Source organism: Rhopilema esculentum, chromosome 14 (assembly GCF_057945365.1).
Source record: "Rhopilema esculentum isolate cy_ngs chromosome 14, ASM5794536v1, whole genome shotgun sequence".
Classification (NCBI taxonomy): Eukaryota; Metazoa; Cnidaria; class Scyphozoa; order Rhizostomeae; family Rhizostomatidae; genus Rhopilema; species Rhopilema esculentum.
The window spans coordinates 736,821-762,319 of NC_142828.1; the positions used below are offsets into that span (position 1 = coordinate 736,821).

Genomic DNA, 25,499 nt, shown 5'->3' on the forward strand with positions numbered 1-25,499 from the left:
AGACTCAAACGGCTTTTACCTTATTTCACTCATAGACTTTTGCATTTATTGACTCTATTAATGACAGTTTGTGGTAATAGAGAGACTGGTTTATTACTTAGAAAATTTTTTAAGTGAGTTATTATTTATGGGCCCCTATAGCCAAGGGCCCCGGGTGACGTGTCTCTCCTGGATCGCAATCGCAATCCGTAGGGTGTAAACGAGGCTATGCTTCAAAACCAACATGGCGGGTAAGTTTACGCTGCTCATAGTGTTTTCTTCCTATATCCAACACCAATTACTTATAATAACGCCAAATTGAAACATTTATCAACTACTACTGTTGGTGCCTTGGATAACTGTTACCGTTTAATTGATAACTGTTTGTCTTGCTTGTTCTGAGTTTGAAGAAAAATAAAGATTTTTTGAGTTTGGCCAAGTTGTTATGTCGCGGAAGCAAGGATCTGATAGCATAGGCCCTCTCCCTGTCTTATAGCAACAGAAAAGATCAATGACATCTCAAAATCTGAAAATGCTATTGAAAAGCTGTTTTTCTTGTTTTGAAGCCAGCATCAAATTCTCTACCAGAAAATCGAAATAGTGTTGCTATCCATTTTTTCGCTTCTCAACAAAATTTGTTTTACTTCCCTGTCTGAATCAACTTCCCGCGAAAGTTGGTTCAGTAAAATTAGCAATGAAGGAAAGTGTTCCTTTGTCATAAGAAGGTGAACTGGTAAGTAATTTGGAAGGCATATGAGGCATAAAAAATTTACAAGAGAATGCTTCAAATATTGGCTTTGCTTCTTATTTTTGTTACAGCCAATAATACTACTAATTCATAATAATACTATATCTTTTGTAGAAGCAGAACCTGAAGACGACAAATCAAGAAGAAAGAAAAGAGACATCTTGAAGTTATACTATGGTATTTCTGACCAGTCAACCCCTGGTGAAGATCAGGATCCACATGACATCAATGGAGCTCATTTCCAGTATCAATCTTACCTTGAAAAGCTTTTTAAAGAGAAAGCGCTACCTGAACTAATGGACAAAGAAACAGAAATTGTTAAACGTAAGCACTGATTCTCTTTCTAAACCTAAGTGGTGTAAATTCAAAAGTGTTTTGCTGAAGTTTATTTGGAATTTTTAACAACATTGCTTTTAATATTGAGTAATGAAATGTTGTATAAAATTTATCTTGTATGATTTTTTTCAGAAATCAAAAGCTTGGATAGTGACATGCAAACTTTGGTTTATGAAAATTACAACAAATTTATAAGTGCTACAGATACCATTAAAAAGGTAGTTTTTCTCTTAAAAGTTTTATAGCAGTGTTTTAACCATGATTGTTAGTAGCATTCAGTGTTGTTGTGTATTGTTTGAGTCACTTAATTTTATAGAAGCTTTTTACTCAAAAAAGTAATCTCATAAATGATTATCATGTAAATTTTAATTTGGTTTTATTACAGATGAAGAATGATTTTCATAAAATGGAAGATGAAATGAGGAAGCTGGACAGCACTCTGTCTAAAGTTATGGAATTTAGCGATGATGTCAGTAGTGCATTTCAAGAAAAACGGGAACAGATTTCCAAGCTATCAGGAATCCACATATTGTTGCAAAAGGTTAGGAATAGTGAAAATATAATTTTTTTCTATTAAATGATACTGATAAACGGTAGTATATAAGAACTCAAGCAAAAACCCATTAGTTACACTTGATCATTTGACCTTGGTATAAACACTTTAAAATGACCTACTTTTAAGGGAGGCAAACTTCCATTAGCAATCATTTACGGCTTTTCAAACTTCTCTAATATTTTTATGATTTCTCTTCTTAACTTTGGATGTCGACTTTAACTTTAGAAAAAGTACTTTCTTGATTAAAAATGCTTTTTGCTCATAATTGAACTATGGATTGCATGAATAGCAAGAGGTAGGGCAAAAAAGACACAGTTGCTGATTGGTTAAACCGGCTTGCAATCTGCATTGAAATTCTATATTACATAACTATTACATAAATTCTCTTTAAAGAATTATCATAAAACATTATTTCAATATAGAATTGCTTTCTTTACAGTTACAATTTTTGTTTGAACTTCCATCACGGCTCAACAAATGCATGGATATGGGACAATACTCAATTGCAGTAAGGTAATTGTTAGATGTAGTGTTTGCTTATCTTGTTTTGCTTGTAGTTTGATTATGTTAGATTATCAATTGGATTTGATCTGCGTTTGTGTTTGGCAAGCCTCTCCTAGTTGATCTGATTTCAGGGATGGTTGAACCAGGAATGCATCAGGGGCACATGCCCTCTAACTTTTGAAAAATGCCCTTATATAAGCACAAGCCCCTCAAAAAATGCATTTTTTTCAACATGGTGCCCCTTGCTACTTGTGCCCTTTCTCTCCCTCTCAGATTTAGTATCTTAAAGGTTCTGTGTGGTATGCATATTGTCTGGACATGATCTGATGCTTCTTGTGCTGCTTATTACTGTTTTAGATATTACATCAAAGCCAGAGATGTGCTGCACCGATACAAAGACATGCCTTCATTCAAGGGAATACATTCAGACTGTGAAGCTATTGTTGTTGAACTGACAAACAAATTAAAAGAGCAACTGAGGAACCCAAAGGTATTTTTTGTTTTGTCTACTATTGTTTTAAAGTATACTCTGTCTTTTCTGATTTTTCATTTTTGATTTTTCCTGATATTGAAATCAATAAGTTACAATCAAGCTTTTGGGAAATACTTCATTAGAAAACATTCTAAGCAGAGTCAGCAACTTCAAACAACCTTTTTGTGCAGTAAAGATTTTCAGCGAGTAATAAAAACAAATTTTTCTTATTTTAAAAGACTGCAAATCAAAACAGTTCTTTTCTTAAGAGTGGACGCTCTCAATGAACATGAGCTTTTGATGTGTTTAGATGTCAATCATCTAGGTTGAAAAGATGCTCCTTGGAAACAACAAGAGCCATTTTCATAACAATACCCTGTGTGCCAGACCTGTTGTAAAAAGAAAAGAAACTTTCTGGTACCCAGGTTAAACCTGTCCCTCTGAAATCTAAAAGTTGGTGCCTATGGCTGATAAAAAGAGCAAGAAAATGATAAAAAGAAACTAGCTAATATGAATTGGAAGTTGAAGCTTTTGACATATTTTGAATTTTTGTATGATGTCATTCACTGATCTTGAACCTCCAATTTCAGTGAATGATAAGTGAATAAGATAAAAATGTATAATGTCAAAACAATTTTGGAAATGTTTTTCTTTTTTCTAGTCAACAACCCGTCAGCTCACAGAATCAGTAAATCTGCTTTTAAGACTCAATGAGCCTGCAGCAGCACTTTGTGAAGAATTTCTCAGCTTGTGAGTGTTACGAGTTTGCTTGAATTTAACTTTACACAGTACAAATTTTAGTTTCTTCTCAAGGGTCTTTCTGCTTATTGCTATCTAAATTAGGGATGCTGGCCCCGTTTTTTCCACCTTCCAGCACTTGGGATCCAAAATGTGTGATGTATTTTAAACATGAGTGGCTCATATGTTTCTGCTCATGCTCAGTATTCGAATCCTCCTGCCAGTCATCTCTTGAAGCTTCAAAATATTTTTCTTTATTAGAAAATTGATCTTTGATAGTTTTTGACATTCAAGTATCAAACCCCTTGTGTTCCCTTGTGTTTGCTGTTAATTTATCATGGGGTTCCCTTATTAAGTTACAATTTATGTTTTTTTTCCACAAGAATCTGTTTCAGTCGATTGAGTGGTCTTGTTAAAGTGGCCTCTTTCTTCTCATGTTCAAATGCTTTGCTGTGATCGTTTTTGATCTTTTTTGTAAGGATCTTTTTTCACAAAATATTCAAAAATGTGCAGGGCACAAATTAATGCAGTATTGTTTTTCATTTTGCATTATTTAACATACATTTTGTTTTATGAGTAAGGCAAGCATATTTTGTCATCGTAAAAGAATATTTTTAAACTTTTGAACTTGATGGTAAGCCATGCCCTGTCTAACATGAATATGGTCTAATATAGTTTGGTGTTTACAGTTGAATCCAATTACGTTTTCATCTGGGTAAAAAAGTAGACCTTCCCAAATTCTGTTTTTTGTTAACTCTGTGCTCCTCCGCAGTTTAGATATGCCCTCGCAGTATTACGAATGCCTAACAAAGTTAACAATAAGTAGACTTTGGGAAAGTCTAGTAAGAAAGTGATCCAACTTAGCGAATGTCTGACCTATCCGAAGTGTGACATTTTCGTAGAAAAATCTAATGGGAATCGAAACTCAGTCCGACTCAGTAAAAGTCTGAATTATCCTCGGTACGACTTAACGAGATTCAACTTTATGTAATGACATGTTTCAGGAATAAAAAAAACCACATCGCCAGGGCTGCTGCGAGTTCTTGCGTCAATTGAACAAAAAAGCGGAACACTGCAATGCGCTGAAGAAAAAACAAAAAATTTCACTTTGTTTGGATTATTTACCACTGAACAGTTTTAAGTTATTTCTCTTAGTTTTGTTCCCACCTCAATTTTTATCTTCTGCTTGTTCTTGACCCGTTTTGAAACCGCTCATCTTCATCAACAGGGCAAAAGATAAAGTGGAATGTAGTATTGACTCTTTACAAAAGCAAGTAAGAATACTTTAATTTTTTATTATTTACATTATCAAAGCGTGATGCAAACGAGAAAAGTATCAGCTTGGGAATACCAAGGATGGCTGAGAAAAACAGGGCGATGACTTTGGCTAAACTGCAGGGATTAAGTAGCCAGCCGTCATAACCTGAAAGGAAGAATGTGGTACCCGCTTTATTAGTGAGCTGTAGTGCCAATCAATCGAGTGATTCAAATGAAAAAGACGCCTAAAATGCCACTCACGCTTCGTCTACAGGCCAGAGTAGTTGCTCTCATTCAAGGAAATTTAGCTTTATAGCTCTTCCAAAATCTCAGGCCCTCGCGTTAGGCCTGTTGCAAAAGCTTGTGATTGTTCTCCATATGGTGAATTTTTAAATTCTTAGTTTTTATTTAAAAATATTTTTTGTTTTTCATAGATATCATGTTTTTCGTTTTATGTATGTAACTTGCTTTTGCTCCTATTCCAAGGTTACCTTCAGGGAAAACGAAGTACGCGGAATTGAAAGTAAGAATTTTATCTGATCTTTGATGATTTTGATAACCCAAAACTGACACATTGTATGCTGAATCCCGTGTCTTATTGGAACGGTCATTGTGTTTATTTGCTCTAATTGAGCTCCATGTTGTTTATGCGTATGATGAGCTAAAGCAGCCCATAAAGATTTTAAATACTAATTTGAAATATAAAGCAATGCACAATCGGCAAAATTAACAACACGTGAATGGAATTGTGAACGACTTGTGTTGCAGACGGCAATGTGTCACGAAGCACGAAATGGCGGGACCGTATATATAAATACTCTTCTTTTGAGAGGGAACAGTTCTAAAGACCATAGTTGTCAAACTGAAAAACGGATGGTATTTACAGTGCTAGATATGAAGGGATGAAATAACAGCATGCTAGCACCCGCAAAAATGCTCCTGAATTAATTGAAGATAGTGCCATTGAATAACTGAAATGCAGAGAAGATTGATGATGTCACAACACCTGCTGATTGCCCATATCTCTTGCAGAATGGCACAGAAGTGGCACATAAATATTTTGCACTCCTGTTGATTGGTCTTTTCTTTTTGTCTTGCAGGTGAAGAAGATTCTCAAGGTACAGGGGCAACAGTGAGTTTCAGTATATTTTCACTTTAAACAACATTAGCTTTCTTGTTGTTCTGTTAGAAGAGCGTCACTTATTTGAGCACGACGGTCTCTGCTGGGTTACAATTTTTTTCGTCGTTATCTTCATTGAGCAACTGAGTTGAATGCACCTTGTCTCGCCAGTCAATTATTCAGATTTGACAACAGAGGCGTCTATAATTGAGAAAACATTGAGATTTAGCCTTAGGTTGCCGATTGGATACGTAACAATAGGGCTTTTTTATAGTCCAACCAATGGGTATTTTAAATGGCCGTTGAAATGCGTCGGGACATTGTGCCTTTAGACTGAAAATAGAGGAAGCCACGAGGCCTTTCGTTTTGTTGTTATGAAAAATTGCCCGGTGATATAACACGGTGATAACTATCTGTCATAAGATATTGTATGGTTTTTGCTATTTATAATTTTGCCTAAAAATTAACATCACCCTGTTACGGTTTCATTTTCTTTTTAAATTGACTCTAATTCAGTAAGCTCGATAGTGATTTTTTGATTTCAGGACATTCTGGATTTTATCGACCAAGGCTGTAACGGATTCCTGAGTGATATAACCCTGGTCATTGCTTCGTATAATGAATTATTTTTCATCAGACAATCAAAAGAGTGCGTATATGTTTTGTTTTTTACTTTTTTATCAAATGCTTTTTGCAATGACTCACCTGATTAGCTTTGCTGTGGCCAATCATTGCACAGCAAACTCCCTCTATCCCGAGCTCTTTTGTCTTCGGATCAAGATCCTCCAATCAGATTAGTATATGCAGTACAATTGATTGACGGAAACAAAACCAGTCAGGTTACTTTTTTTTCGTAAGATTTAGACCCCTATCTGAATGCCAAAGCAAGTCAGCTATGGCTCATAATCCGATAGCAATTTTACTACATGGGATCGATTGCTTTAAAACGATATTATCAATGTCTTTTCTAAATTTCAGTAATAGTGAGCAGCAAAACATAACAGACGTAGCGAAGGAAAAATTGAACATTTTCATAATGGGGCACATGAATCAGTATTTTAAGCTGATCAAAAGAAGAATAGAGTTAGAGGTATGTTTTTTATGAGAACAAGAAATGCTAGAATTAGTATTGATAAGCAAATAAAAAAACCTTGAGCTGTACCTTAACAAATATACAATATTTGAAAGTATTCAAGTCTATATATTTTTCTTGAACTTTCTCATTTGTTTCCTAAACTCGAGAGTATGTCCTTTGGAGAACCTTAGGACAGGATAGAAAGGTTCGTCAAATTTAGTATATTTGGTGCTCGTTAAACCCTTCTAAGTTATTTATTATCATTTCCAATAAAGAAGGAATCGCCCTTTTACAATTTCTGTATTCATTTAATTTATATTGTTGTATCTTGGATTTATACAATTTCTGTATTCATTATCTTGGAAAAAAGATTCCTTGAAAAGCATGGAACAGGAAGAAAGTATGGAACACTGCAAAGCGTAGAGGTCGACAAGCATACAGGGTTTCCTTAAACTAAACCCAGCCTTGGAATATTGACGATCAATTCCAAGAAAATAGTCTCCGTTAGATTTGATCAGACGAAACCAAGCATGCATATAAACCAATTGTGCCTCCTGATTATTTTGTATGGCATATAAGAATTATTGATTTCTAAATTTCAACAAATTATCTGGTATTTCACAGGTGCAAACTGAGGATAGCATGATACTGGTGCGAGCTCTTGACAAATTTAACCGCAAAATAGAGACCATACATCAACTTCTGCCAGACCAAGGGATTGGACGAACCAGCGCTAATATCGTAGCCTTGGCTGCTCACAACAGAGTGAAGCAATATTCAGATTACCTCAGCGAGAAGTTGGCAGGTGAGCAGTACCTTTAAGTAACAGGATTTAGATTTGCTTTCTAGCTTCTGTGGCAGCTACTAGTGCTCTGTTCTTTCAGTGAGATTTGTGTTAAGTTTGGCTTCCTTTGGTTTTCTTGGCGCTGTCAGGGCTATGCATCCTGTCAAGATGATACAGATCTATCATCTTCAAAGTTTAACAAATTGTTGAATGACCAGTTAAACGTGTAGACCAGTTAATTTGAAGGAACGTCTTTGAAGGGACTTAAATGTTTCAATCTGCCCTGTTACTATAGAGGGAAGGTAGCACGGATGTGACCGTATATGTCTTTGACCACAGGTATTATAACAGATATGCGCCAGGCTTTGGTGAGTTCGAGGGTTGTTGGCCTGGATAAAAAGCAGACCCTGGCAGATATAATGGCAACAGCATTAGCAGATTTGGTTGACCAGATGAAGTCTGTTTTGCAGAATTTGAAGGTAAGAGCTTACGTGAGATTTTCAGTCTCAAGACTGCCACATGGAGCGATGACACTGGCATTAGATAGACCTGGGTTCTACCTAGTTTTTATTACTCTCTTTCTATCACAATTTGTTTTTCTATTAACGTTAAAACATCAAAAGAACAGTTTAATCTCGACAGAGACAGTCAAATTATATAAATTATAATAAAGAAACGACATTGGTTAGAAAAATCAAGCTTTTATTGAACATCTTTATGCCTGTGTGAATACGTTGTTATCATAGCCAGCCTCCTTTCACTTCATTTTAGGCTTTCATTCATATGGACATAACCTTTTCTTCAAAACCTTACTTCCGTGGACCATTTTGCATCGATGACGTCAGGGAAAGCCTCGTTGTCTCCTTTCTGAGAACAGTTTTGGAAAAAGCAAAGGTATTCCTATGCTCCAGATATAATTAAGGCTCTGATGATTTTGTGATTGAGTTCGTTAGGATAAATGCATTGTACTTAAAGTCAAAACTAAAATAGCAGCCCATATTATTCTACTGTGCATGAATATTTGTTCATTAAATTATTTTGTGAAAGGACAGAATGTTTTAGCATCAATTTGAAGAAAGAGTTACATTTTCGTAAAAACTATTCCTTCTTCCTAAACTTCCAATTTCCACCACTGCCTCTTATGAACCATAGTTTTCCCCACTAAGGGACACTGTCACATAGAATCAGCATAACTTTTCAAACAGATCGTCTTTTTCAAAATAACGTCTTGCCCACCAGACCCATCAATCTGTCTCCCAAAAGTTGCCGGATTCATGGATCATGTTTTATTTAACTCTTTTTCATCTATAGAGTTTTGGATGTGAGCAGTCAGGAAGTATGCCTGTTCCACAATCACTTTTGATCATCATGTCAAGATTGTGTTTAGATTTATCAGAGAAAACGATTAGACATTTAGTAAGTTACTCTCGGTTATTTCTCCAAGCTTCACAAATTTTTCATTGACCACTGATTTCTTGTCACAAATTTTCTTCTGAATTGAATAAATTTCCATACTTAACTGAATGTCTGAGTTTAAACAGTTTGAGACTGTTCCAATTTATCTGAGCCTCTCTTAATGGATGGGCGAAAGGTATTTTTTAGGCTCATTTATCAGAGTATAAAATGATTGAAATGTGACAATTCAATTCAATCTGATCTTCTGTGTGGCGTGAAACCCTTCCAGGTCTTCTGCTGGATATTGTTCTACATCTACGTCATATTTGTGATGAAATATGAGCAAAATTATCCCTCCATCCCATGGGCTGAGAGGTGAGATCCAGCCTTCCTACACAAAGCTTTCTAATATCCATCGTAAGTTTATATAAGAAACGATTTATCCGGGGCAAGTGAGACCCTACTCTCAGCTTGCCGGATCTCACCTGAATGGGATGAAATTTGTGAACAATGTGAACACGAAATTGGCTTGAAGGTGGAATGAAATTCTAATCTATGAGCATGCGTTCGCATTCCATAACGAAAAATGAGGTGATGTGGTATCTGGGAAAGCGGAGAGGTTGGATACGAAAGAAGCTAAGGGCTGGACGGTGGGATAGGATTTGCATGTAAACATTGGATGATTTCATCCCACCTCCTAGCTTATAGGCTGAATAAATTTTCTCATTGGGGGTAAATTTTGTTCATTCAAACAGGCCCTTGTGTTGTTTTGTTGCCGTTAATGTTTTGTATAATTGCCCATTTTCTATTGGTCCTCTCAGATAACGGTTACTGAAGAATGGTTTCCTGTTGACGAAGACATCAAACAGGGCTGTGTAGTTACTTCGATTGCTGGTTTATGTGAAGATTTCAAAAACACATCCCAGGTCTAATTTTGTTACATGCTTTTATATTTTAAATTTAAATTTTCAAGCCCCACAAGTGACTCCATCTAGCCTCTTATTTTTAAATTCTCGAGCTTTATATGGCTGACGAAGATAAGAACATTTCAGGCTCAAAACTCTGCATTGATGAAATTTCACGGGGCTGACGCTAAAGGAAAGAAAAAGGTTATCGTGATATTTAAGTTGCACTTTTATTCTATTCGAAAATTCATGAAAATAGGTTTACTGTCGGTATTGTAAATTCTGTTGGTATTTTCTCAGCCAGATCTGCTGTATTGCATTTAAAGTTGTTCTCCATATCTCCCAGGAGCTGTTAAACTTTTACGTCAAAGCCCAAGGTGTTTCAGTATCACAGGTAATCTAAGTCACCTTTTTCCATTTAGGCTGTTGTCATTTCTAACGACATTGTCGCTGCAGCTGTTACTCTTCTTGCTACATTTGTTGTTCCTGCTGTTAGTGTAGTTGTTGTTGTTGATCTTTCAAAATAGACTGAATATAGCAACCTATTGTTTCCAAGCTGAGCTGCCTTGAAGCCCTCGAATTTCAACCAGCGCCATATTGCTTAGCCACAAATTGGTAATATTTATAGATTTCAAGTGATTAAGGGTTGCTCATTCCCCCACCTTTAAAACCCCGAAAATCGGTTTAAATTTTTACAGAAGAGTTTGGATAAACCAATATCTACCCTTGCCTCACAAAGAAACAACATTGCAACAAAATGGAAAGTATGACAAAAATGCTTCTATATTAAGATAGAACCATAAACCATAATTTCCAGTCATATAGCAATACGAAGCACAAAAGTCGTTACTTCATTATCTGATTAACATTCAATAGATAATGAAAGCTTTTCAAAGCATTGAATGGATCCATTGTTGATTGGAGCCCAGCAGTTTGGCAGATTCTCGGCTTTACTCTATAGCTGTAGATGCTTGGTCCAGTCTTTTTTAGACATCAGTGACGTATTTTTATTGTTGTGAAGCTCCATATTTCACCTAAATGAGGTTATTAAGTTTGGTTTTATGTTTCATAAAATTACTTAAGGTTTCTGCAGCCCCTCTTCTAGAAATACGTCTTTCTTCACGAAGAAGATCTCTTACTTGCGAATTCGTTGTTTGACGAAATCATAGCAATGGCTTCTTTTTTTGCTAGATGATAAGGAAAAGCGTCGAAACTCGTGACTGGCTTAATACCATTGAGCCTCGTACTGTGCGGGCTGTGATGAAGAGGGTCGTTGAAGACATTTCTACGATGGACTCACAGGTTGGGAATTTGTTTGAAGAGGGCACCAGGAAAGCACATAGCTCAGATTCAAGCAAATGGACGCAAGGGATGAACCGTGCTGCTGCCAAGCAACAGTTAGGTTACAACTCAGGGTGTGTACACCTTATTTGGGTTTCTCAGGGCTCTGTTAAGAGGTCTCGTGTGTTCGAGGTTGTGATAACAATGATGATGATAATAGCAATAACAATGAAAACAACTAATTCAAATTTCAGTCACAATTACAATCACAATTCTGTGTGTTCCATTGGTAATTTGTAACAGGCTAGCCTGTTTTCACAAAATAAAACTATTACAATCACAGTAATAAAAGGAAAAGAAAACATCAAAAAGGGTTGCGTTTTTCGAGAGTAGCTCTGGGTTGCGTTTTGTTCCTACAGCAGATTAAATAGTATGTGGTGCAAATGGAGATGCTTGTAAGTTTAGAGATGAGATTAATGACCATATTTATGCAGGTAAACGGATTCACAAGTGTAGAATGCTGCTAACAGCCAAGGAATATTCGCTTAACACTTTGACTATCACCTGACTTCTTCATAAAAAGTTTACCTTCATTTTTTTTCTTTTCGCAGTATGAGTGTGGATGCAAGTTTGATGAGTAACATACAGAAACTATTTTCAGAGAAAATCGAAATTTTCACTTCTGTGGAATTCAACAAAGTTTCTGTTTTAACTGGCATTATAAAGATCGCTCTGAAAGTAAGTGAGTTTTCCTCTTTTTAACGTGTTTTCAAGTGATATTAGTGAACGAAGGTTTTACACCTCAACATGTTTCAAAAATCCACCAAAAACTTACTGCAAAAAACTTCAAGGCATGCCATCTTCATATTCTGAAACACGTAATGCGAGATTAAACTCCGTATGCAGGGATTTTAATTTTTTTCGCATCTGATGAAAATGCAGTCAATTCATTTTTATGGTTTTGCTTTAAACTGGACTTAACAATGGCTCGGATACGATATAACAGCGCATGTGATTATAACGTACGGGGGTTAGTACTGGACATGTCCTAAAGAGGAGGATGCTGGGAAAAAGGCAGTGAACACCCGTCCTTCTTTTGCAGACATTGCTGGAGTGCGTAAGACTTCGAACATTTAGCAAATACGGCCTACAACAAATCCAGGTCGACACTCATTACCTGCAGTTGTATCTTTGGAGGTTTGTCACTGACGAAAAGTAAGTTTTTTCTTTTTTCTCCCTCCTGCTTTTTTTGTTTCGGAAAACATGTAAATTTGAAATTTAATCGCCATAAACATCGCTTCTGAGATTTTTTGACCTTCCTTCCAGCTTAGCTCATTTCATGTTGGATGAAGTCGTTAACAGCACCATCCACAGATGCTTAGAACCAGAACTCATGGAACCAAGTGTAAGGATTTCTGTTTTTCGTGTACAGCTTTCCTTAGATCTCTGTTAAACATTCTTTCTATGTACCATTTGTTGGCAACAATACCTTCCCTAAAATCGTCTCTATACATTGCTAGTTACCCCTGATTGTTCCCCCTGATTGTCCCCCCATGATTGTTATTCCGAAAGTCATATTTTTTCCGTGCCTTCCTGCTCTTCTTTGTTACTAAAATTTCAACTCTTAACTGTTTAAGCGTTGTCAAAATTTTTAACGAAAAGATCGTAGTTTCATCAATAAGTTTGCATCACCATCGTCAAACACATAATCATCTCCTAACTAAGTCTATTTATTTTTTGGCAAAAGGTGCTATTATATTTGCGCAAAATGTATTCAAATGTTTATGTTTTTTTCTCTTACAGGCTACGTCGTGTTTCATTGCGTTTTATCATTGATTTTATTTGTTTTAAATCTTGTAGGTCATAGAAATAATTTGCGAGAGAAACTGAAGAGGAGTTGCTGAAAATTTTCAACTTAAAAAACATCATAAGAAGCGATCATAGGAATTTGATATTCTTTTTAGATTTAATAAGGATTTAAATGTTTTTAGTTATAGTCTGAAGAATCTTTGTGTCAATTTCGATATTATGTAAATTTGTCTAACAATTATTGTAACTTTGTTTCTGGGTAACAATACTGTCTGCCCATGGTATATTTCTGGTCTTGACTTGTGGGAAGGCTGTAACTAGATACACGCAATGGTTTCCCTTATCCTTAATATTTTGAATAGTTTGCCATTTCAAAATCCGGGCTCGGGCCGGTTTGGTAGAAATCATGACTAAATGGCACTATGTCCTGTCCGTCAACCACCTGAGTTAACAATAGGCTCTGTGGTCCTATTGGATACGTAACAATAGGTCTATTGTATAGTCCAACCAACGGGAATTAGAATGGCCATCGAAATGCGCCGGGATAAAGTGTCCTTTTTCCATCGAAAATGATATCCACATCGAAACCAGTTAATAATCTAAACCCGTCATTCTAGTTATTTTGATCTGGAAATCAATATCATAGACCAACCCATCATTTGTCAGGATCAAAGATGATCGAAAGGGGTTTGGTAGTGAATCGATTGTCAATTAATTCGTTGTTTCGTCTTTTGCCTTCATCTGTAGCGCTCAATTTCCTCTTGGGAGTGCTACATATTCTCCATACCATACGTACATCTTCTTCAAAATATTAACGAACGCAATGCCTGCCAAAAGTACTTGGAACACCCATTAATTTGCGTTGCATTTTATATCTTTCTTTCCTTTTCGGAAAAAAACTTCTACTTCTGACCCCTAGAACAACGTTGGTAGTTCATAAAAGTAAGTTCATAAATTTACACACCTAGTTCATAAAAGTTCATAAATTGTACCCCTAGAACAACATAAAGATAGCATATATCATAAAAGTGTCGCAAAAGAAGGTATTTCCCTAACCCGTAAAGCAACATTTTTTAGTGAAATGCTGTTTGTATCATATGTCATATAGAAATATGTTGTTGGTATCACCAATTTATTCAAAACGTTTAGAGGCCAGGATATATTTTAGCGTTGCAGCGAGAATTTTCGAATTTGATTCGAGTGGTAATTCTTCATTGCCATAGAGGATGATTTTTAGCAGATCTTCATTTGAAAGATTTATCAGACCGTGAGGCAATATCGCATTTACACTGTTGAGGAGGTCACATCTACATTGTTCCTTGTGTGAGAACAACATTGTTCCTTGTGGGAGAAGAGGGGTGGCTGAATTTCATCTTACAAACAGACGTCAGTGTTCGAAGACTTTTGGTAGGAATTGCAATAGTTTCCAAACCTCATAAGAACTTTTTGTTAGTATATCGATGAAATCCAGGGCCTTTGACTACTAGTTTGTTGACACCTTTCTATAACTTATAGGATGAAAGTTTAATAAATTGTGACACTTTACATTGTTATTAAAGCTAATAGAAAACCTATTGGCCACTGCTATTGTCAATTAAATGACACTGGATCGAAATTGAATTTTTCAAACAAGGTGAATATACTTCAAAATTTTGGATCACTTGCAACGATTGAAGTGGGTGACGTAATTTAAAGGACTGGGCTGGCTGCAAAGTAATGCCAGAAGCCTGAAACCAATCATGTTTATTTCAGTTGTCAAAAGAAACTCGAAAGAGAGGTTTCAAAATTGGTGTGCCTTTGCAAAATAAATTGAGCGAGCGGAATGTTTTTGTCGAATCTACAAGATCGATAAACTGGCATCCACACAAAAAAGAAAGATGCATTTAAACGTTGCATAAAGATATCAGGTGATGGGAAAAGCACTATAATGATTATCGAAGCAAGAATTCTCAAGAAAACCACCAAGTTTCCAGAAAGTTTTCTGGTAAGAAACGTAATCGGAATTCTAGAAAGTAGCCTCCTATTGGAGCTTTAAGTATGGACAACCTATGGTTCTTCCGCATTCTCGCCCCACTGCGGGTCTCGTGATGCATATGGCCTAGACAATTTTTTGGTGAAGTTCAGATTTCCCCATAAAAAGTTGCTAGTTCAGGAGTGTTTTGCCAGAAAATTTGTACATTTTCAAAATGTGCTTCAAGTTCTGTTGTGGAACGATCTGTAACGCGTTTTCTAGAAAGAAAGAAGTTGAAACATCACGAAGGGCACTGAAGACTGATTTGCGAAGGTGCCTAACAACATTTGACTTAACATTGATTGGCATCGGAAGTACACTTGGTTCTGGTGTGTATGTTTTGACAGGTGACATTGCAAGGAACACTGCTGGTCCAGGAATTACAGTTTCATTTTTAATTGCGGCAGTAGCATCAATATTAGCTGGAGTTTGTTATGCAGAATTTGGAGCTAGAGTTCCAAAGGCAGGGTCTGCATATGTTTATACTTATGTCACGGCTGGAGAACTATGCGCCTTTGTTGTGGGGTGGAATCTACTGCTTGAATATGGCATAGGTTCAGCAACTGTTTCCAAAGGACTCAGTTCATACCTAGATGCTACGTTCGATCACAAGATAAGCAAGTATATAAAAGAAAAAACTGGGACGTTCTCACTGCTAGGCGACGAAACTTTTCTTGATTTTTTTGCCTGTGGCTTCAGTGTCATCGTCACCATTTTTATTTCACTAGGTGTAAAAAATACTTCTAGGCTGAACAACGTATGTACAATTTCGAATATTATAGTGATTGTCATGGTGATAGCAATGGGGGCATTTTATGTTGATACTGACAACTGGAAGAACTTTGCACCCTTTGGTGTGAACGGAATTGTGAGTGGGGCATCGTCTTGTTTCTTTGCTTTCATCGGCTTTGACGTCATTGCAACATCGGGTGAAGAAGCAAGCAAGCCAAGCAGATCTATTCCGGTGGCGATAGTTGGAACAATAAGTAAGTATAAGCCGATTAATATTTTCTTAATTCATTCATTTGAAGTTATTATAAACTATTATTTTGCTATTTCTAAAACTATACACTTGTTGTTAATCTGTTTGTTCTGTCATGATGCAGATTTCGAAATGGATTTTAACTTCAGATGTTGAAAAAAATCACAAACTGCAAATTTTCAAATGTTTTTTTGGTATCAGTGACAGTATGTGTAGCCCCGATGCCACTTTTCTGCATAAAATGCGAATTTCAAGTGCTGGCAATATTTACCAACTGTGTGCCAATGAAACGTTAGTAATAGTGTTAGTTATGTTCGAGTAAAGATACAAATACCCCCTGCCAAACGCAGTCACGCTGCTTATTTTCACTCCTCTTAAAGTCACACTTCCAGTTGCAATCACACAAATTTTAGTCCAAAATACGAAAAACTATTCAATTTAGCACCATTACAGTCCCATTCCAATGGTGGTCATATATTACGAAGCCACATTTTGTGTGACTATAACCAAAGTCTACTTTACTAGCATAGGAAAAAGATGGATAGAGATATTCAAGCCTCAAAGTGATTTACAAGCTGATGACACAATTACTGGATTTAATAAAAGTGCTCCCAGCCCAAATGACAAGGCCCCTAAATATATTTTGTTGAGCTAACACAAATATCCAACTAAAACAATGACATCACTAAAGATTTTCATGAAGCTTTGGGGGCATTATTTTTGGAAAACTAAGTGGTGGGAGGGATCAAATTCCGGCATTACTAGGAAAAATGACCTCAATATTGGATATTTAAAGGAATGGCAAAATCAGAAGGTTGCTCGAAGAAAAAGCTCAGAAAATTTTCTAAGCTTGCCCCATCATTCAGTAAGCTTAATTTCCACCATTGCAGACCAATTTGTGTTTATGAAAAATGTAAATAAAAGATTGCAAGTTGGTAGCTGTACATGGATTAAGAAGTCCCTTTTGGTGACTCTTGTTTATATAGAATAGGGCTCCTAGGGTCATTTCACTCAAAACATATTTTTCTGTAACTTGAATTACTGAATTACATTATTTGATTTTGCAAATCTTGCAACCTGTTTTCTAGATACCAGTTGTTTTTGACTTAGTCAGTGAATAAATTCTTTTTCTTGATATTTTAAAGTATTTTGGACACAATGTAAAATTCCTGCATTTCATGAACCCTGAACAGTACTTGATAAAGTGGCCTACTGCAATTAAATTCAAATGAGCTGGTTTTGGTTAATTAAATTCAAGATCTCCAAATGTTTATCATGCTACAAAAGGTGATTCTTTTTATAAGTTGAAAATATCAAATAGCAATATAGTACTTCTTGATATTAAGGAAGATAAAAAGACTAATGACTTGAAGATTTGAAGATTTCTTTTTGGCACAAAAGCTAAAATACCAGGCACTCTTTAGGTAAAATTGTGTCTTATGTCCATTTTTCCTAAAAATGCATGCTAAGATGGAAAGAGGGATCTAAATTGGCAACCAGTGCTGCTTGTTACCTAGCTTTAGAAGTAACTGAAATTTTCCAGGGAACTGGAAGCATCAAAATTCGAAAATTTTCTCCTATGTCTGCTATTATCATTTTAAAATGAATGTCGCCAATTATATGGCACACAGTTAGATTGGCAAAATGTATTGCAGAGGTTTGTGACAGCAACTTAAGAATTTCAGGTAATTATTTTTTAATCAGGTAAATTTGTAGCTCACCCACCCCTCCCCCCCAAGCGACGGCCTTGATGTCATTTAAAGTGCCTCGTCCATTACTTGCAAATTTCCATCTCTTTAAGTAAAGAAACACATGTTTCAACTTCAGTATCAAATTTTATACCAAACTGAGATATTCTGAATATATCAAAATACACTTTTATAAGTTTGACCTAAAACGTGGAGAAAAAATTTACCAAAAAGGAGCCTGTTGAGATAGGAAGACAGCAGCAAATTGTCTAAACAGAATGTCGTTCGGGGCAATTGCTCCTCTGTTGTTTAGATGGAGACTGAATTCTTTTGAGATTGAAAATGCCGGTAGATTCTAATGGCTCTTGGGTTGTCATGTCTTCTAGCAATTTGTTTTCTGGCATACTTTGGAGTATCTGCAGTGGTTACTATGATGGTGTACTATTCTGACCTCATTGGCGACTCAGCACTTTCCAGGGCATTTGATCAGAAAGGGAATCACATGGCAAAGTACTTGGTTAGCGTTGGTGCTCTGATTGGACTAACAGGGACCACAGTTGTTTCACTGATGCCTATGCCAAGACTGCTTTACTCAATGGCGAATGACGGCCTGATATTTAGATGGCTGGCACGCATCAACGAGAGAACAGAGACTCCGGTTATAGCTACCATTATCACTGGATTTCTGACAGGTATGACAGTTTTTTGTGTTCTCAAACCCCATTTAGACATAAGAAAGTGGATCAGGTCTTTACTATCTCCGTTCTTATTACTCTATAGGTTTTATGTCTCGTAGGTCAGATGGCCAGCTATCTGATCAACTTTTGGTAGGCTTTTGAGCGGACCCCAGTTTAGATCTGACCCATTGTTGCATCGTGTAAAAACCGGTGGATCCAATCAAGAACTGGGTCTCTTCCAATTTGCGTTGTCACTTGCTAGTACTAAAAGTCTGAATAAGCAGGCGCGATTCATAGCGTTGAAAGTGGGTCTGGTCTTCACCTACGTATCCATACCAAAACTAGATATTCTGAAGCTAACTATTTTTTGTGCTAACGTAGCCTAAGTTCTTGTATTAAACTGGAAAAATTCAGCTTGAAATGGAGAACCAAGTAAGAAATATCGAAGATACATAAGTAGGAAAGAATCCTATCACTTCTTTCGTAGTGAATTACTATCCGCATTTTTTATTACCATATTCTAGAAAACCTTCATTTTCTTATATTATTAGATATGTTTTCCAATAGCAAGCCATAACTGATTAAACAGAAAAAGTCATAGTTAGTATTGTAAACTAACAATGCATCAATTTTTATATTACCAATTAGACCGCTTCGATTTTCCTTTGGAAAAGAAGGGCTTAGAGGAGCAACTGTTAGGCCCTCGATCCAAACGAAAAATCACTTTCCCTGTAAAATACTGAACTATCTCTTTGTATGTTTGATTTTTGTAGCTGTCATGGCTCTTCTTATCAAGCTGCATGACCTGGTAGAAATGGTATCAATTGGGACCCTCATTGCATATACGTTTGTGGTCGTATCCATCCTGCTGTTGAGGTACCATCCTACGGATGTTGGGCTTTCTAAAGGTGTTCTTTCTAGAGCACTGACTCCAGAGACAGTAAGAACCCCCAGCCCCAAAAGCCCCCTCCTTCGAAGCGCATCAGACAGATCTGAAGGTTACCACACATCAGGTATGTCGTCATTTGTTCAATGAATTTACCGCAGACGGATATACAACCATTTTTATGAATACCGTTTTCCAGTCCAAACGTGAATTTTATAGCTTAGAGATTTTAGAATTTTAAATGTAAAAATCGATTTAGCCTGCAGTTTTGAAAAAATCATACCGTGTATTGATCAGAACAATTGAAAGTGGGAATTTTTCAAGAAACTACGAGTAGCCCATTCATTTGAAACATTAAAAATCTTTCATTGCCAGAAGCTTCTTAACAGATTTCAAGCTTCTTAATGAGTGTATGCTAAGCTCCCCCTGTACTTTGTAGACCACCTTAAATCTTATCATTAATTCCCATGATAAAGCTGATGAGAAGCCTTAAAACATTGATCAAAGAAGAGGCAGCAAAAGTATTTGATAAAAGAAAATTGTTTTTCAAAGAAACGTGTTGATCAAAGAAGAGTGTTTTATCCTACGAATCGGGAGTACGCACTTGCCCTCAGATCACCCTTTTCAGTTGTAAAACACATTGTAAGACATTTTAAAACATTGTAAGACACATGTAAAACATTTAGCCCTCTGAAAATTGTAAAAAGTTTCCTTCGATCAAGAACAAAAGATGAAATGGTCAATTCCTTTATGCTTCTTTATTGTAAAAAAGATATTTTATATAATCGCTGTTCATTGACTTGAAAGAATATAACTTTTTATAATTTAATATATCAAGGATCTAATACTTGTTTGACTTTTATGTTGCTTTGCTTCTTACGAAAGGATTAAATGTTCGTTTTATGTTAATCAAAATTTAGAGATTTCCCTCACCTTCTTTAGTGCTTTTATGCTTAAGACTAATTTTTGCGAGTAAAATGTTGGTTATAATACAGAAACTAGAAATCTGGAATAAGGCTATTTTCAAAAACAAATTTAGTAGGTTCAGTAGATTAACAGGTCGAGAGAAAAATTTTCTCAAGTAGAGTTGGAATTTTAAACCTTCCGCGACCCCCCAAAACTATCCACTTGTTTACGTCCCTGGCTTTAGGGAGAGGCCGAGAAAATTTACTTTTCTCTACCCCAGTTTTTTCGAGCTGGCGACGCAACTTCACAAAAGCTTCACACGCTTTGAGCGTCGAATGTTATTTTTCAGGGTGCAAGACACCGCCTTATTATGAGACTGAGTCTGTTGTATTCGTGAGGTTGCCAACCGACAGAACATACCAGATTGTTGTTTACTGCGTGGGCGCTGGTGTCCTAGAAATCACCGCAATCAGCATTATCTTGACTTTTTGGCTCGATAAACTCAGCAACAAGGACCCTATTTTCATCTCTTTGGTGTGCATAATGGCAGGTGCGCTGGTAGTGACAATTCTCATAGTTTGGAAACAGCCCCAGAATCAACAGGAGCTCTATTTTAAAGTGCCTCTCCTGCCACTGCTGCCCTTTCTGTCAATCTTCTTCAATGTCTATCTGATGGTGTCACTCAACAAACTGACATGGCTACGCTTCGCTGTCTGGATGACTATTGGTATGACTAATTCATTCTTGAATCTCCATCAATCATTGTTTATTTCTAGACCTACTTATATCATTACAGCGTACCATGTACGGTATTTATCTTTGTATCATATACGTGTTGCAAATCTTTGTATTTGCACCATATGCCATTTTATCCAAGAGAGATAATAATTTTAACCTGTAAAGGCCTTCAAAGTTGATGGCATTCCCAAACTTTCGCGATCGCGTTTATATGTGAAGACGTAGTACAGGATTTAAAAGAAGGTAACAAGCTGGAGGTGAAATATTCTCATTTTAACCGTCAAGTAGCTTTTGCTTACACACTTGTTCAGTGTTTTTAAAGACATTTTTTTAAAACACCGATATGACTACTTTTCTAGTGTGTCACCCTGGCTATGTTATATTTTCCGTTAGGTATGTTCCAGTATAAACTATTTTCCTTTCGGCTATGTTCTCCAAGGATTTTGCTCCGTGCTCTGGTTTGTCAATCAATAATTACATAGCGGCAATGAATTTTTCCGTATGCACATGTAACCCTCTTGTTGTTTTCTTTCAGAGCTCTATCCCTTTCGTCTACTTGATTTACATATCCACCAGTGTTTGTTTGATAACATTATCTGGAAATCGCTAGTTTTTAAGCATTGTTTTTACAGGCTTTGCAATCTACTTTGGATATGGGGTTTTTCACAGCTCTGAGAGGGATCGCAGTTTTTACGAAACCATCGAGAATCTTGAAAAGGAAGAAGACTAACGCTGTCATGACAGGTTGGGTAATATCTAGTCAATACAGTATATTAACACGTAGCAGCGATTTGTATATTGGGAGATTTAGCTATATTTGGAAAATTAGCCTTTTGATTAAGTTTTGAGTCTGATTGTTTTTAATCTCCTTTGATTTTCAATACCTGCCAACGGATCAGTCATAATTAATGGTGGGAGTTTGGGCGGAAGAAATATTTAGAAGAGTGCAGTTATTTTCTTGACCCCCCCCCCTCAAATTCCAAACAGCTACAATATTGCCCTCCCCCCCAATTCAAGAGTAACTCCCCCCCCTACAACATGAAAATACGACACAAATCTTTTGCATAAATAATATGAAAAATTTACCGTGAATACGTTGAGAAACAAATTAATATTACAAAATATTTGTTGATGATGGCAAATTCACAGTTCAGATAAAGATTTTTCTCCAGCAATCTTAGTGCATCTATGTTGTCAGCTTAAAGCAAAATAAGTGAGTAGATTTTGTAAGTGTCCTTTTGTTTCTCTTCAGTGCTAAGACACAAGAACTCTTTAGAATCAATTTGAGGATCCTTATCTTTGAAAAAATATGTTTGTTTCCAAAATTGAACTGTGCATAGTACAAAAGTTTTTGAATTGTTAGCTTACTAAAGTGAGAAAAATTATTGTGATTTCACAAGATGATTTGACATTAGTTCACAAGAGTTCCTATTAAGAAAAAATTAAAGAACAGTTCAGTATTTAAAGTAACGAAGAAAAATTTATCTACCAATTTATAAGGCAAGCCTCTAGCTTGCTCAGTAGAACATTTATTTATGCCAGAGCAAAACGCCGTGCAAAGGGGAACAACAGAAAAACTAAGAAAAGAAAAGGTGAACCTGAACTGAGAATCTGTCATTGGTTTGTGCCATGCTACCAGGAGAGGAAAGTGAAGTTAAGAGGGAAGAAAATTGAGCAAGAAGTTGTTTTTTTTCCATATTGCGATGGCACAGTCTGGCCCATCCCATTAAGCGACAACTTGCACATAGCTGGCCTCAAGTTTTGCTAGCAACGGGTGTGCCAACAGATCAAGCAAAATTGTTTGCAGAGAATTAGTTGCAAAAGATTGCGTATGTGGCAGAGGCCGAAAAGGATAGCTCTGCAAGTAAAATAATTGTAAATTCATGCAGCTTTATGGGCATAAATGGTCCACTCACAGACTCAAGCTCTGAATCGAATGACAATGTCTTCACTCTGGACAGACCGACTCATGTAGAGAAGTCAACAATTTGTCCTGAAAAGCAGCTACTCATCTATTCATCATATATATTCAAGAATAGTCTATTTTTGTTCTGAATGATGTAACAGTTTTCAATTTTGACGGACATTCTTCATGCCCCCCTCTTGTTACTGATTTTTAACCGGCCCCCTTTGAAGGTGGATAAATTGAAGAGGACCCCTTCATTATATTCCGTCCAACCCCCCGCCCCCGCTGTTAAAATGTTTTTAAGACGAAATATTTTCCCAAAATTTGTCGGGACGAAGAAAATGTTTTTATTGTTACATGGTATGCATTTTGTACATTTTCATTCTGAAATTGTAAATATTGACATGTCCTAATTACGTTGAATGCTCGTTGAAGGTTGTAGAAATAATTCTTTTTTAATTAAAAACTGGATTAAAAATCACACTGCAAACTAACCCGAATCCCACGTGATTATGATTCTTGGGTCTGCTGTTCAAAATATGCGCTTCTTAAACTTTTTATCTGATTAAGCTGAGAAGCAAACTATTCAGTAAAAGCTGATCAATAAAAGCTAGCTGTTTTTTTAAAGTTACAGGTTGTTTATAGTTATAATTTGTTAAAACTATAGTTTACTGACGGTTGGTTGAAAAAAAAACGAAATGCAATTTTTGACATTTTGATAGAAAAGTTTACTGTGATTTTACAATATTACAAAATAGAAATTTGTTCTTATTCTTGTAGATGAAACTTTTGTCTTTGTTGTCCCTTTTTGTAAATTATATGAAGAAAGATTATTTGGTGATGTTATCATAAGTCATGAAGGCTTTAACTTTTCAGGTGGGTCAAATTAACTGCATGAAAAAAGGTCTTGAGTTTGCAGTATTCTGTTCATCGCATAAGTGAATCTTGGTACTTGGTAGATCATACAGCCTCGTTTATCCAGATACCTCAGAAAATGAATGCTATTCGGTTCCGTAAACCCTTTTGTATAGGCTGGCACTCTGATGTCGAAAATAAGTTAAATTCTGCTACTAATTTTTAGATATTTTTAAAATCATTTCCCTCAAAGCTTCATAAAATAAACCCCTTAATTTCTTCGGTAAACAAATTAGACACTAAGTTCTAGTTTCAATAACGCTTCCACTTCAGAAAAGGTAACCCCCCCCCCCCCCATATTCAAATCCCCTCTTTGTGTAAAAGTGTACTTGGCCATGACCTCCCATTTTAATTACTTAGCTAATTGCAAAATCTCTTATTTATGACTTCTCTTCACTGCTTCTGCTAGGATACAGTGCAATAAACTCCTTTTTGAACATACATCTGTTGCAGTTTCTCTCAGCCTATAGCCTAACCTTTTTTCTGAAGGTGTAATGCTGTTTTCAAACAAAATTCTGGTGCTCAAAATTTGGCAATCTTTCTAAGGCTATAGCCTTACATTTTTTCCAAAAAAGAAAGTCCTACAAAACTTGAGTTATCGATCAATTATTTATAAGAAATTTACATGTTTTTTGCCCACTTTCAGACCTTTTTTATCATGAACAGTGGTGTAATGCTGTTTTTAAACATAATTCTGGTGCTCAAAATTCGGCAATTTTTCTAAGGCTATAGCCTTACATTTTTTCCAAAAAAGGAAGTCCTACAAAACTTGAGTTATCGATCAATTATTTATAAGAAATTTACATGTTTTTTGCCCACTTTCAGACCTTTTCTATCATGTACCGTGGTGTAATGCTGTTTTTAAACATAATTCTGGTGCTCGAAATTTGGCAATCTTTCTAAGGCTATAGCCTTACATTTTTTCCAAAAAAGAAAGTCCTACAAAACTTGAGTTATCGATCAATTATTTATAAGAAATTTACATGTTTTTTGCCCACTTTCAGACCTTTTTTATCATGAACAGTGGTGTAATGCTGTTTTTAAACATAATTCTGGTGCTCAAAATTCGGCAATTTTTCTAAGGCTATAGCCTTACATTTTTTCCAAAAAAGGAAGTCCCACAAAACTTGAGTTATCGATCAATTATAAGAAAATTACATGTTTTTGGCCCACTTTCAGACCTTTTTTATCATGTACAGTGGTGTAATGCTGTTTTTAATCATAATTCTGGTTCTCAAAATTTGGCAATTTTTCTAAGGCTATAGCTTTACATTTTTTCCAAAAAAGAAAGTCCTACAGAACTTGACTTATCGATCAATTATAAGAAAATTACATGTTTTTGGCCCACTTCCAGACCTTTTTTATCATGTACAGTGGTGTAATGCTGTTTTTAAACATAATTCTGGTGCTCGAAATTTGGCAATCTTTCTAAGGCTATAGCCTTACATTTTTTCCAAAAAAGAAAGTCCTACAAAACTTGAGTTATCGATCAATTTTAAGAAAATTGCATGTTTTTTGCCCACTTTCAGACCTTTTCTATCATGTACAGTGGTATAATGTTGTTTTTAAACATAATTCTGGTGCTCAAAATTTGGCAATTTTTCTAAGGCTATAGCTTTACATTCTTTCCAAAAAAGAAAGTCCTACAGAACTTGACTTATCGATCAATTATAAGAAAATTACATGTTTTTGGCCCACTTCCAGACCTTTTTTATCATGTACAGTGGTGTAATGCTGTTTTTAAACATAATTCTGGTGCTCGAAATTTGGCAATCTTTCTAAGGCTATAGCCTTACATTTTTTCCAAAAAAGAAAGTCCTACAAAACTTGA

General features: G+C 36.0%; 2 protein-coding genes across 2 annotated transcripts; both read left to right on the top strand.

Annotated features, from left to right (window-relative positions):
* The first annotated feature begins 181 nt into the window (after positions 1 to 181).
* Positions 182 to 13,146, top strand: LOC135695824 (vacuolar protein sorting-associated protein 51 homolog). The gene is made up of 23 exons (XM_065215008.2): positions 182 to 230; positions 842 to 1,051; positions 1,196 to 1,281; positions 1,449 to 1,604; positions 2,059 to 2,132; positions 2,481 to 2,613; positions 3,257 to 3,345; positions 4,562 to 4,607; positions 5,077 to 5,113; positions 5,691 to 5,722; positions 6,256 to 6,359; positions 6,689 to 6,800; positions 7,410 to 7,590; positions 7,909 to 8,048; positions 8,341 to 8,463; positions 8,881 to 8,985; positions 9,786 to 9,890; positions 10,216 to 10,263; positions 11,061 to 11,284; positions 11,762 to 11,888; positions 12,253 to 12,365; positions 12,477 to 12,555; positions 13,011 to 13,146. Exons 1-23 carry the CDS (start codon positions 224 to 226, stop codon positions 13,038 to 13,040), a joined length of 2,361 nt encoding a protein of 786 aa, XP_065071080.2. The 5' UTR covers positions 182 to 223; the 3' UTR covers positions 13,041 to 13,146.
* Positions 13,147 to 13,353: 207 nt separating this feature from the next.
* On the top strand, positions 13,354 to 23,514 carry LOC135696113 (high affinity cationic amino acid transporter 1). The gene is made up of 5 exons (XM_065215394.2): positions 13,354 to 15,956; positions 18,027 to 18,332; positions 19,091 to 19,330; positions 20,459 to 20,836; positions 21,480 to 23,514. The coding sequence occupies exons 1-5, from the start codon at positions 15,146 to 15,148 to the stop codon at positions 21,575 to 21,577; spliced, it is 1,833 nt and encodes a 610-aa protein (XP_065071466.2). The 5' UTR covers positions 13,354 to 15,145; the 3' UTR covers positions 21,578 to 23,514.
* The last annotated feature ends 1,985 nt before the right edge of the window (positions 23,515 to 25,499 follow it).

Coding starts and splice junctions, on each gene's coding strand:
- LOC135695824 (XM_065215008.2), top strand. Junction 9,891..10,215: donor ATTTCAAAAACACATCCCAG/GTCTAATTTTGT, acceptor CATATCTCCCAG/GAGCTGTTAAACTTTTACGT. Junction 12,366..12,476: donor AGGTTTGTCACTGACGAAAA/GTAAGTTTTTTC, acceptor CCTTCCTTCCAG/CTTAGCTCATTTCATGTTGG.
- LOC135696113 (XM_065215394.2), top strand. CDS start 15,146: ATGTGCTTCAAGTTCTGTTGTGGAACGATCTGTAACGCGTTTTCTAGA. Junction 15,957..18,026: donor GGCGATAGTTGGAACAATAA/GTAAGTATAAGC, acceptor CATGTCTTCTAG/CAATTTGTTTTCTGGCATAC. Junction 19,331..20,458: donor TGAAGGTTACCACACATCAG/GTATGTCGTCAT, acceptor GTTATTTTTCAG/GGTGCAAGACACCGCCTTAT.